Source organism: Dendrobium catenatum, unplaced genomic scaffold (assembly GCF_001605985.2).
Source record: "Dendrobium catenatum unplaced genomic scaffold, ASM160598v2 fragScaff_scaffold_665, whole genome shotgun sequence".
Lineage (NCBI taxonomy): Eukaryota > Viridiplantae > Streptophyta > Magnoliopsida > Asparagales > Orchidaceae > Dendrobium > Dendrobium catenatum.
Window position 1 is genome coordinate 4,387,441 of NW_021319127.1, and position 13,440 is coordinate 4,400,880.

Consider the following 13,440-nt stretch of genomic DNA (forward strand, 5'->3'; position numbering starts at 1 on the left):
TGAGAGCTAAGTTTTTGTTGACACATGCTTTAGCATGGCAATGTTTTCCTCCTATAATTCTTCAAACAAAAATATTGCTAGTTCAAACTACTTTATATATTTTGTTAAATCCTAGCTGTCCCTTAGCATTTTGATCCCACGGCTAAGATGGGAATCCGTGGGAGGCTCACCTATTAAATCCTAGCCGTCCCTTGGCATTTTGATCCTAAGGCTAGTATGAGAATTTGTGGGAGGCTCACCTAGATCATGCTGATCTCCTTCCATATTTAGGTGGCCGATTTAGGAAGGATTATATTAGAACAATTATGCATGATTATGTAATTATTTATTTTTTTATTAAGATATATTGTATAGATCTATAAATAGGGGCAAGTTTGTGCAATAAAATTAAGCATGTTATCTTTCCAATTCTTTGAATTTAACATGGTATCAGAGTCTTCATTGGCGTTGCCAAAATTTTGAGCTTTTTGTACTTCCACGCCTTCATTGTTGGCCTTCATTTGTTGTTGTTATCTTTTTATTTATTTTTTTTTTTATTTTTTTTTATTTGTTGTTATTATCTTATTATCTCTAACCAACACAACCTTCGTTGCTATCCTACTTGATACAACCTTCATCACTACCCTTTGCTGTAGTAATTCTGAAACAAATTCCTCTCAAAGCTTTGACCAAATGGAGGACTTTATGGTGCACCAAGGAATAGGAGATCTTCAAAATATGCAACCTTCCTATTGCTTAAATGGGAAGATTTATTTGAAGTGGTCTCAATTTGTGAAGACCCACTTGAAAGGGAAATGAAAGATGACTTTCCTCCTTGGGATAGGACGAAAAGAAGAAGATTCTAATTTTTGGGCGTTGGATGAAGCAGACTCCATGATTATGTCATGATTGTGGAATTCCATGACTACAGAAATTAGCGATACTTTCATGTTCTTATCTACTGCAGAAGACATATGAGATGCCGCCAGTCAAACCTTCTCAAATGCTCGGGATGTTTTTGGAGCTGTTTTTGGCAAATTCCTGTAGCAGCTTTTTCAATTCGAATGGGTGTTTTTGTTGTTTTTGGAGACGAACTCTTAATTTTTTAGGCAAATAAAGATCCGGGTAACGATGGCTGCCAAGAACATGGATGCTTTGAAAGAACGTCCTAAAGGGGAGATGAATCAAATCAAGGCAACGGTGGAGGATAGAATTTCTTCCATGGAAGAACAATTCTCGGATCTACGGGAGTTGATGAAGAAAATGTGGTATCTCCATAACCAAACTATCGCATCAGAGGCGAGAGGGCCGGAAGGGAAAAATACAAATTCTAAAATTCGTAGGGATGAAAATGAGGTGGAGATTGAGAAAACCCCATTTGTAACCTTTTCAAAGGGAGGAGAAAGGTGCAAGATATGGGAAAAGGCGTGGGTGTGTGGAGTATGGGCAAAAGGGTGTTGATTCAGAAGTGAAATATGGGGATTATGGCCGGAGAGGTGTTGATTTTGACAGGAGGGGGGAAATGGAAAAAGGGTTGGGTATAAACGCGGAAGGGAGGATCAGAACACTTGGGGAGGGTGATGCATGACTAAGCGAAATGAGTCATGCAAATAGAGATTTAGGCTAAAATAACATCAAAGACAACAAAATAAACTTCATAAAACATTAAGAACAATGAGAAAATTTAAACTATTAAATCATGTGATAGCAAGAAACTAACAAGTAATGCTAAATATTAAAAATAGGCGAATCAATTTAGACTAGCTAACATGGGTTGGCACAAGTCCAATATTTAATTAAGGGACTAGTCACTAGAGTTTCTGGTCATTCAAATTTAAGTAGGGCTTGACGAATTAATCAACACATATAAGATGATGCTATTATGGATGAAATGAGAAGATCAATATTTAGTTAGAAGAAGAACAAGGGAAGGGTTTGATACTTAACCCATGAATGGGATGAATGGAGTCCTTGATGAAATGACGGCTAGTTATTCCTCGGATTCCCCTTTAATACTCTTTGATAAATCGATGTCCTCGTTGCAAAAGTAGATGCTAGGTTTCCTTCGAAAGGTAGAATAGTGAGGGAGAAAATAAAGTTTCAGCTATAAGAGAATTTGGAAGTGAAGAAGTTAGCTTGTGAGGTGAAAATGTAGAGTTGGTTGCTTGGGAAAGCGAGAGGGTTGATGTGATTTGCTTGGGAAGGGAAGTATTTGACTTGGGAAAATGAAAAGTTAAAGTGGTTGCTTTGCGAAGAGAGAGAGTTTAATGTAATTTGTTTGGGAAAAGGAAAAGTTAAAGTCGTTGCTTTGAGAATATAGAGAATTAAATGTATCTTACTTGGGAAGTGAACTATTTGGCTTGGGAAAAGGAAAAGTTAAAGTGGGTGCTTTGGGAAGAGAGAGAATTAAATGTAACTTGCTTGGGAAGAGAACTAGTTGGCTTAGAAAACAAAAAAGTTAAAGTGGTTGCTTTGTGAAGAGAGAAAAGTTAAAGCTGTTATGAGTTCCCAAATGTCACAATTAATTGAGACAAATGCTCAATTAATGTGAATTAATTACAAGATTGGGAAGCTCAAGGGTCTAGGGTATTGGGGAGAAGGTGGAGGCGGGTAGAATGGAAGGAAGAGAGGAGGTGGTGGGTTGAGGGCAACAAATTGCTACAATGGTGGGGATTAGTGGACGGCTAGAGAAGGAGAAGAAGAGATAGAGAGGGAGATGATATCAACAAAGAGCTCACAAGCTGTTGGGTATTTCTTTAGCATTTTCCAAAGGATTTCACACCCACTAACTCAACTCATCAAGAGAAGAGGAAACATACAATCATAAATTTTATATCAAATATTCATCATCCTTACAAGAAAACAATGGGCCATATATATAGGCACAAAAAACATGAAATAAACAAAAGACTAGAAGACCCTTTGCCAAACAACACAAAAGCTCCCTCAAGTGAGGGTAAAACTGTAAGAAAATAAATAACATCACATAAGTCTCCTACAACACATGATCGAGTCTTTATATTTTTTTAGTTTTCACGTCCACTAATCCCCACCGCTGCAGCAACTTGCTGCCCTCAACCCACTACCTTTTCTCTTCCTTCCATTCTACTTGCCTCCACCTTCTTCCCAACACCCTAGACCCTTGGGCTTCCCAATCTTGTAATTAATTCACATTAATTGAGCATTTGTCTCAATTAATTGTGACCTTTGGGAACTCACAACAGCTTTAACTTTTCTCTCTTCCTAAATCAACCACTTTAACTTTTTACCTATTTTCCAAGCCAACTAGTTCACTTTTCAGGCAAGCTACATTTAATTATCTCTCTTTCCAAAGCAACCACTTTAACTTTTTCATTTTCCCAAGCCAAATAGTTCCCTTCCCAAGCAAGCTACATTTAATTCTCTATCTTTCCAAAGCAACCACTTTAACTTTTCCTTTTCCCAAGCCAAATGCTTCGCTTTCCAAGCAAGCAACATTAAATTCTCGCTCTTCCAAAAGCAACCACGTTAACCTTTCCTTTTTCCAAGCCAAATACTTCTCTTCCCAAGCAAATCACATCAGCCCTCTCTGTTTCCCAAGCAACCAACTCTACCATTTCACCTCCTAAGCCGCCAAACCCTCCTATAGCTAAAATTTTCTTTTCTCCCTCACTAATCTATCTTTCCAAGGAAACCTATCATCTACTTTTACAATGAGAACATCGATTTATCAAAGAGTAAGGGTTTCAAGAGGAATCCGAGGAACTAGCCGTCATTTCATCAAGGACTCCATTCCTTCCATTCATGAGCTAAGTATCAAACCCTTCTCTTGTTCTTCTTCTAACTAAATATTAATCTTCTCATTTCTTCCATAATAGCATCATTTCATATGTGTTGATTAATCCGCTAAGCCCTACTTAAATTTGAGTGATCGGAAACTCTAGACTAGTCCCTTAATTAAATGTTGGATTTATGCCAACCCATGTTAGCTAGTTTAAATTGATTCATCTATTTTTAATGTTTAGCTTTTACTTATTAGTTTCTTGCTATCATATGATCTAATAGTTAAAATTTTCTTATTGTTCTTAATGTTTTATGAAGTTTATTTTGCTGTCTTTGATGTTATCTTAGTCTAAATCTCTATTTGCATGGCTCATTTCGGTTAGTCCTACATCAGAGGGCCATCCATTTGGGGAAGGGGAAATTATGGAGGATTCGGGAGAAATAGGGGTGATCTGAAGGTCCGGAAACTGAAGATGCTCATCTTTGAATGGGAGGATGCACGTGGGTGGATTTTCAAGGTAGAGAGGTACTTCGTTGTCAATGGGTTGATGGAAGAGGAGAAATTAATGACAGCTGACCTATGTTTCGAAGGGAAGACGTTATCTTGGTACCCGTGGATAGACATGAGGTGGTCCATACGGAGCTAGAGGGAGTTCAAAGAATGCTTATTGAATGTTTCTGAACCAGCAGGGGAGGGGAATTCTATGACCAACTCTTTTGCCCTATTACAGGAAGGCTCAGTAGCAGAATATTGCGAGCGATTTGAGTACCTGGCGAGTCGATTGGTTTGGTTGTTTGAGGTTGTTTTGGAAGGGAATTTCATGAAGGGGTTCAAATTTGAGATACGGGCAACAATGAGAGTCATGAGATCTCGTAACTTGGGAGAGGCTATAGAGTTAGCCCAATTGGCGGAGGATCAGAAGTACTAGGAGAGTGGAGCGAGAGGCGGCAGTTCAGGTGGCTCCTATAGGATGATCACCACTCTTTTAGCACCTAAGGGGCCTATACCGGGCAACCTTTGTGAGACCCCAAGAGAGAAGCCTATAGGAGGAGGAAGTGGGGGGAATTTCAAAAGGCCGACGAAGAGGGAGATATAGGAGAAGTGGGTCAGGTGATTTTGCTTATGATGTGATGAGAAGTATAATCCAGGGCATAGGTGCAGGGACCGAACTCTTCAGGTTCTCACCATCTGTGATGATGAGGAACTTGAGGAGGGAGGTGGGAGTGAGATAGGGGTAGAGGAAGAGGACAAGCTGCACTTGACGTGGCGGATGTCTCCCTGAACTCAGTGGTTGGCTAATCGAGCTGAGCTCGTTTAATTTTCACAAAGCTCAAGCTCGAGCTCGAACTCGACTTGTTGAAAAGTATTCAAGCTCGAGCTCGGCTCGATTGCTCAAACTCGTTTAGGAAGTTCAAGCTTGACTCGTTTATTAAGCTCGAACTCTTTTAAAAAACTTTTGCTTGAATCGTTTATTTAGCTCGATTTTGTAGTTTTTCATTATAAATTTCATTTTTTAAAAGATTTTTACTTGGAATTTACAAATAAAGTATATTTTCAACTTATACATTAAATTTTCACTTTTAATAAAGTAATTAAAAATCAAATTCATAGCACATATTCATTCTCATATTTTTTTCAAACTCATGCCACATATTACAATTAATTTCTCTTAAATATCACATGAATATGAAAATGAAATAAAAAAAATTAGAGCAAAGCAAAACATAAATTTCACTATTTTAGAATATCATCACACCATTTCAGAAAATCTAATTGAAAATATTACTATCTTTAAGAAAGTTTTATAATAAAGCAAAAAAAAAGTTTCATAATAAAGCAAAATGATAAAGTCTTCGAGCGCTCCTCTCTATGATGTAACATATTTGACAATCTTCAAAATATTTCCTCTTTATCATCATTGAACATTAAAGCTAACCTGAAAATTAGGACATACAAATTATATAAGAATATAATTGAAAATCACAAAGTCAATCATTGTACATTATAAGTGAAAACTCACCATAGCCTTTCTGAACATAGTCATGAGGATCTTTATTCCAAAATTTTTTATTTTGTCATTGAAGCACATTAATGGAAATATAATCTCAAAAAGAACTATATCCAATTTTACAATGAAAGCACCAATGTTAGGAACTAAGGTTCCAATTAAAACCTGGAAAATCGTTAAAAAAAACGGTTACAATTAACTAACATAATGTTTTTGTGCTCTGTTTTTGGCTAGTATATTTCTTATTGAGCTTCCAAGGCAGGCACCTGAATTTAGGTTCTATGCCTACCAGTACTACAGTAATATTATTAAAGGAGCACTACAATCACCTCCCAAAGAAAATTCATAATTACCAAAAGTCATCTGCATTTAACAGCGAAGTAGTATAATTTGACCTGCATGCATGGAATTTGATGAAAACGAATAAATCCAGGTTTAGAGAGCATGATATTCAAGATCTAGGAAATCCAGTCCTGCATGCATGACAATTTGAATCGAAGGGAGAATATCGTATGACTTGATCGAGATATCACCATTATAATAGCATGGAGTGGAAATGCAATGCACTCCTATAACAAGCTTTAACTTACAGAAGTCTAAGATATGAAATATGGCCAAATAACTGGAATTCCATTATCCTGTAAGAAAAATAGCAACAAAGGAAGAACAGCAGACCCTTCAACAATTTTAAAGCAATGCACCAAAAAGCATGATGTCTACGCTGCCTAATCATTTCAATGATTCAAGTTTGTCAATCATCGGCTTTTCTTTAATATGCTCGTGTGTTTAGCTTTTTAGTAAAATGAGAAGCTGGACAGTAAACTAATTCATCAGCACTCTCATCTTTTGGCTACACGGTGATTGCAGAACTCACTCTCCACCCCCTCCCCTGTATTAAGTTTTGTTGTAAATTCATACCAGGCCACAATAGATTGCTTTTTGTCTTATCATAGGAAAATTTCTCTCTCTTCACTTGTAGACAACAAAGCTCCACAAAACAAGTGCTGGAAGAGAAACCCGAATCATGCTCAGGCTTCATTGAAACACAGCCAATGACGAAACATATCGACTTGGAAAACGACGTGGACAAAGCTTGCTTAAGCGATTCAAAACTCGTTCAAGTTTCAGGTGACAATGCGCCGTTGACCACAGATGGTGTCGATATCCGTACCGTCACCGACGACCAATGGAATGACTTCCAATCTTCTGATGCAAGAGTAGCAAATGTGAGGGTAATCTCTCCAGAAGCTGAGGGAACCAGCCTGGATATACCTGTTGATCATCATCTACCTGCAGGTAGCTCTCACCAACCTTGATGTGAATATCTACTTGTTTAAATTTACCGAAGGGATAATGAGGTAGTGGACTATTTGTTCCACTTAAATTTTCCTTTTGTATTATGTCCACGAAGGAATAAGTGTAATGTGATTTGCTTGAGAGAAATTGGAAAAAGCAATGATCAGCTTGAATTGTATCTTCTGCTTATAATTGCTCTATGGATAAGGATTGTTGGTTTTAGAATTTTGTATTAGTTCTTATGATTCTTCCTTTGCTGCAGCTTATGTGTGGATTTTGCTAAGAGTTTTGTTTTTTCATTGTGTACAGTAAACAAATGTGTCAATTACAATTAGATTGAGTGTGCTAAAATGAATTTCAATATGGATGTGAGATAAAATGAAAGAAGATAACAATGTTCATTAATGGATCCTCTCTACTACGCTCTTACATTCCCAAATGAAATTATGCTAAATTAATGTTTGGCTTTTAATTTATCAATTAATTGTCCTATACCCATAATTACATTTTTATTTTTAACTTTGTTTTAAGGATATTATATTTAGCTCAGGAATATTTGTTGCCCATATTTACTAATGATGAACATTTTAGGTGAAATCACAGCTTTCCTTGGTTTGAGATAGTTTTTTATTTTTAATTTTAAAAATTTTTATGTCAAAAAAATATTTAATCATTTTTAATTATAGTCATGCCATGCATTTAATCATTTTTAATTTTTTTTTTCAAATTCATTGGAAAATGCTTTTTTGTTGCTCCATAAATACTCGTATTTTAATTTATTAAAATTTAGTAACTAATAAAAAAGGTATGATGAAAGATTCACTTCAAAAACTAAGAAAAATAATTTTGATGCATTTAACAATGTTCAGCATAAAAATAAATGCGCCATTATTTTTTTTTTTTCAATTCACAAGGGAATGCCTCTCTCATTCTTTTTGGCTCCCAAAATACGCTTATTTTAATTTCTCTGAAAATTAGTAACAATTAAATAAAAGTAAGAAAATTCCATTGCCGGGATTTGAATCCGGGTCGCTGTGAAAGCCAGATATCCTAGCCGGACTAGACGACAATGGATTTTTCTTTACCCGTGTGCAAAATTTCCTGGTGTTCTCCCTACTGTAGGCCAGGCGCAACCAGTTCTTCCAAAAATACTAGTTGGTGAAGAGCTTCTGCAGTTGAAGAATCACGATATTTACCTCTGTTACTTTGGGAATTGGGAGTCGATTTGTTCTGCAGCGTCAGGTACCATTTGCTTTTATATAGCTTGATGGCTTTTCTTCTTGAACGTTTTTTCTTAATTTGCTTCCTTCGTTAATATATTTCTATTCCGTTTGGGTTTGCTAGGACGATTAAGACGTATTCCTGCCCTAACCGTGTTTCTGTATCGATAAACAGATTTTTTTCTTCTGTAAACTAAAACCTAGGGTTGGAACAGTTACTGTTCTTCTGATATTGGACTCTGCCAATGGATGTTCCCATCTGATATTGGTTTGTGTGCCGAATCAAAGCATTTTTGTTATCAACATTTTATCATCATCATTCACCTTATTAGAGTTGCCTTTTTGTATCCTCAATTTTCATTTGATCCTGTTGAGTATATCTTGTAGTGTTAAATTTAGTCTTTGCAAATATTTTTGAAGAACTTCTACCCATGCTACCTTAGGTTTACTAGTTTTCATTCCTAATTCTTTGGTACTAATTGTATCTACTCTTCTACTGGATGCATTTTCTACTCTTAATTATATATGTCCTTATCATCTAAATCCATGCTTAATTATCTTATTTTTGAGTAGTTGGTACTCTAACAATTTCTTTTATATGATTATTTCTTAATTTATTTTTTTTAACCACACATCCATCTTACTATTCTCATTTCTATGGTTAATTTAGATATCCACAATTGTTTGTTGCCCAACACTCTGCTCTTTATAACATCATTTATTTGCCTTTAATTTTTCAATGATATCATCATATCATATAATACTCCTGCCATTCATTCTAGTAGTAAGATTATCACAATAATGAGGTTCTTATTTGAGTTCGAGTGGATAGGGGGAGAATTCAAATTTACAATGGGTTTGGCATCACATTCTAACAATTCCTTGCTTCATTCAAACAATTCCTTGCTTTGGTACTGAGGATATTAGATGAATTTTTTGAATTATAATTTGAAGTTGGGGAAGAAAGAAAGGAATGGGAAGAAAATATAGATTTGTACTCTCCTGGCTAGAAGTTTGCTAAAGTTAGAGCTAAAAAAAGAAGATAAAGAGAAATAAGTATTAAAAATTAATTTGTCATATAGATATAATATAATATAAAACATCTAATTAATCTCTAATTTGCTTAAGTTGACATCATAACTTTTGCTAAAAATAAAAAATAAAAAAAAATAAGCCTTTATCCCACTACGTGGGGTCGGCTACATGAATCCTTTTTCTCCATTGTGTCCTATTAAAAGTTGACATCATAACTTTTACTAATTAAAATAATTAGTTTATATCAAATGATCAACTTAAATATACATTTATTAATATGTAGGAAGAATGTAGAATGAGCTAGTGTAATGCCTTGTTTCCCAGAGTCATTGCAACCGCTCGATTGTAGCATCATAGGAGTTCCAACAGAATTGTCAATACTGCTAGTTGAGTTACTCAATATGGGCTACTCTGTACAATTAAGGGTGCTCTGCATCATAAAATCCAACCAAACCATTCATGCTTTACGGAAATTCATTTTTATGGTGGGCCAAGATTCATTCTTGAAAAGGTCATCAGGCAATGCCAACCTTTGAGCTTCTGAACAATGATTGACTATGCTTTGTTCCTTTGAACCACCTTATGTTAGAGGGCACCAACTTGAAGCTAAGCTTCATCAGGATCAATAGTTATGTGATTCAAATTATTATAAAAGTGAAAGATAAAACCTATCAAGAAGACATGAACATTTATGTGGTTTGGCTTCAATCAATCTTATGCCATGGAAGAAACAAGAGGATCTAAAGCACTATCAAAGAAGACATATTTATGATTATGGGTGTAATTAAGTTAAGCTGATTCCTGAGTCAAATCGATGTTGGCTCAATTCATGTCTTTTGATTCAAGTTTGATGAGTTAAGGAGTGAAACTTGAACTAGCCCCAAATTTCTTAAAAATAATAAAGAGTAAGGATTTAACAATAAAGTTATATTAAGAAAAATTTTGTTCTCATTCTCAATTTATTTATCAGCATTTATGCTCCAATTTCACATTATTCTCCCGTGGCCATCAATTAAATAAAATATATAATATTCAAAAGATAAACTAGCACCAAAATGTCAATAACAACCAAATAGCCTCTTAAATTTGTGAGTGCCTTGTGGCATTCACTTTTTTTCCTCATTTTTGTTTATTGCATCACATCAATCGTCAATTCCACAAGTTGCAGCAGCAGCATAGGTAGATATTTCATTTGGGCATGGCGTGCTTTTATTGGCCTTCTTTTTGTTACTCAAGTAGGGAGATTGTACTATGGAGGACTTCAGCGTGAAATGACCAGGAGAGGAGCTATGTAAATTAAATTTTTGGTGTGTGGAACTTTTGTTTTGCCATTTGACACCAGTAATCTGATAATGCTTTAAGCGATTTTCATTCACAAGTAGCTTTTGAAAATGTTCATGCTTTAATGTTGCAGTTCATGTCAACCTGAAAAAAATGGCAGGCGGTTGTTCTTGCTTCTTCTTTTAAAAAATGTATAACCTCATTATCCTTTCCCAGGCAACACACACAGCAAGAACTATATGTAAATGTGAAAATGTGAAAATTGTCTTAGTAGCTCTTCAGTTTTTATATGAAAGGTAGATGTAAACTATTTTGAATTTGAAGTTCCCACTTGTTAGTTCGAGAATCCATGCTGGATCGTGACAATTGCCATGATAGAAATGATAAAAGCAGCAAATAGTTTGGTGAAGGTTGCTAATCAACCTGATGGTGGTGCAAGTCAAACAAAGAGGAAGAGGATCCATTGACAGGAAAAGGATAAACTGGCCCATTGGCGCTTTGAAGGTGATATTTATATCATATTTATTCATTCTTGGTGGAAGTTTGGTGGTTAAATCGGATCATTTTACATTTGAGGTGCTGACACATGCGCTCCCCTCCTCTCTTATGCCTATTGAGTATATTTTTCTCTTATTTTTGGATGCTCGCAGAACGTATAAAATTTAAGCATCAAATGTAGAAATATAAGCATAGAACTTTCTCTTATCTGATGGGAAACATCATAATTTCTCTCTCGAATGTTATTAGAAGGAAAAGAAGTGGAAGACTAAATTTTTCTTCCCTTTAGATATTCCCCTCTTCCTCGAATTTTCTCGCATAGAGGCAACCCTGTAATCTTTTCTACAAGATAGGATCTCTTCTTCCCTCTCTATAATGATCTTAAGCCATGAGACAAAAAACACTTCAAAGCTCTGTGATCATTATTCTTGTGAGTTCCTTTCACTAATTATCTATGTTCAAAGAATCTCCGCTTGATTCTCTTTAAAATCTGTGAACTCTCGAATATAAAGATTTAGTTGTTCACATTTGGCACTCTTATTGAGACATCGAGTTAAAAGAAAGAGTCATTTGGCACTAAACAGAGCCGTTAGGAGCAGTTTTTTTTTTTGAACTCTTCGGGCATTATCGCTGTCAGATCTCAAATCCTGAATGAGAAAAGTAAAAGATTACGTTAGGTAGTTAACATCTAGCTTAAAGCTTACTGAATAGACTATCCATATATAAAATAGATAAATAATAAGGAGGCCAAGGCTTCGTTTGGGACAGTTTTTTTTTTATGTTTTTTAAAGCAGTTTTTTAGTAAAAAAAAAAAAATTCTTAAATTAGAATTTTTTGTGCTAAAAAATAGTTTTACAAAGTAGCAAAAAAGTTGCCCCAAATGAAGCCCAAAACTCCCAAGACTATTTTAAAGGTGTGAGAGAAGCCAAGTCGAGCACTTGAACCCGAACCACTCATTTGGATTGGGTTCCTATCAGCTTATCCTACTATTTAATATTAATGTTATTTTGTTATTGAATAAAGCATTGATCAAATGATTAATTGCTTGCTAATATGATTGCAATAATTTGTTATTGTGGAAGTTTCAAAAGTTCAACTTTCTCTTTCCATGAACAAGAGAGAATAATTAGGATCTTTTTTTATTGACTTTGTTGAAAAATTAATCATGAAATTATTCTGAAAAATAAAATAAAATTATTGAGTGTATTATAAAACTTTTTATAAAAAATTTTAGATAATAATTTTCATATAATTGTTATACTTTAGCATATTGATTTACATTTGAAAAGTTTCTTATCACAAAAAAATATTATAAAAATAGCAAAAATCAATCGTGAGAATGCGACAGTATGAGAATAAATTTGTCGTAAATTCAGCCATAAAGTTGAAAAGTATGTCAATTTTATCCAAAGAATTATTCAATGAAAACAGCACGAGAAATAATCGTAAGTATTTACTATTTAGACGGAGAGAGAGAGAGAGAGAGAGAGAGAGAGCACGTGCATAATTTTGAATTTTTTTTTAATTTCTCTTTTAAATAATTAATATTTTGATGTGATTATGGTATATTATCTATTCAGAGACATTGAATAAAATTGAAATGATATAGAGAAGATTAACATTTTTTTGTTTTTTGTTTTTTTTTTGTTTTTTGTTTTTCTATAGAGAAGGTTAACATGACCTCTGTATAAGGATGATAATCATAAATTGAGAAATAGTTCAAGTTTTTATTTAAATTTCTTTAAGATGTATTATATAAATAATTATAAAGATTAAAGACTTAAGTATAGATATATAAATACATAATTTTTTTTGGAGCATTCTTCTTTTATTACTAAGATCATAATCTTTGTTTTTTAAAAATTAAATAAATAGTTTTTTCTTGAAGAATATTATTTAGTATTAGCATTGGAAGAAAATAAACTTCAAAGGGATTCCTAATTAGCTTCTTGATTGTTAATTAATTCAAAGTTATGATTTAATTGCTAATTTAGGCTTTATTAGGGACGGTTTTATTATTGCTTTTTTAAATAGTTTTCTAATCTACTTTAAGAAACAGCAAGAAAGCCATCCCAAACAAAAGTTTATGGCCAATTGAAAGAGATCAAGCTGGTTTAATGCGTTCAAACTATATTGATTACACATTAAATTAGTATGATTAATGAATGATTTAGTCATGCTTATAATTAATTTTTCTTCGTTTGTTTATTGAAGCTATAAGATTACTCAGACTTTTTCCTCCTATTTTTGGGTACTTTGAAGGTAAAGACACATGCGGGGGAGGATGTTGACTAATCGTCAAAGTTAAACATCTCTAACTTAATTAAACAAATCAAGCTAAATGTGAAGGGTTTTAAGTT

At 34.3% G+C, this 13,440-nt stretch overlaps 1 protein-coding gene, 1 long non-coding RNA gene and 1 pseudogene across 2 annotated transcripts in view; all 3 read left to right on the forward strand.

The window, feature by feature from the left end:
- Positions 1–7,307, forward strand: part of LOC110092822 (differentially expressed in FDCP 6 homolog) — a 34,025-nt gene extending 26,718 nt beyond the window's left edge. Inside the window, exon 10 of the mRNA XM_020817501.2 lies at positions 6,730–7,307. Within this exon, the coding sequence (XP_020673160.1) occupies positions 6,730–7,066 (337 nt within the window). The 3' untranslated portion in view covers positions 7,067–7,307. The remainder of the gene's footprint in view (positions 1–6,729) is intronic.
- A 735-nt stretch (positions 7,308–8,042) lies between these two features.
- Positions 8,043–11,605, forward strand: LOC110092787. The gene is made up of 2 exons (XR_003701069.1): positions 8,043–8,288; positions 10,921–11,605. It is a non-coding gene; the product is annotated as an uncharacterized LOC110092787 (long non-coding RNA).
- A 1,132-nt stretch (positions 11,606–12,737) lies between these two features.
- LOC114579851 lies at positions 12,738–12,809 on the forward strand (annotated as a pseudogene).
- The last annotated feature ends 631 nt before the right edge of the window (positions 12,810–13,440 follow it).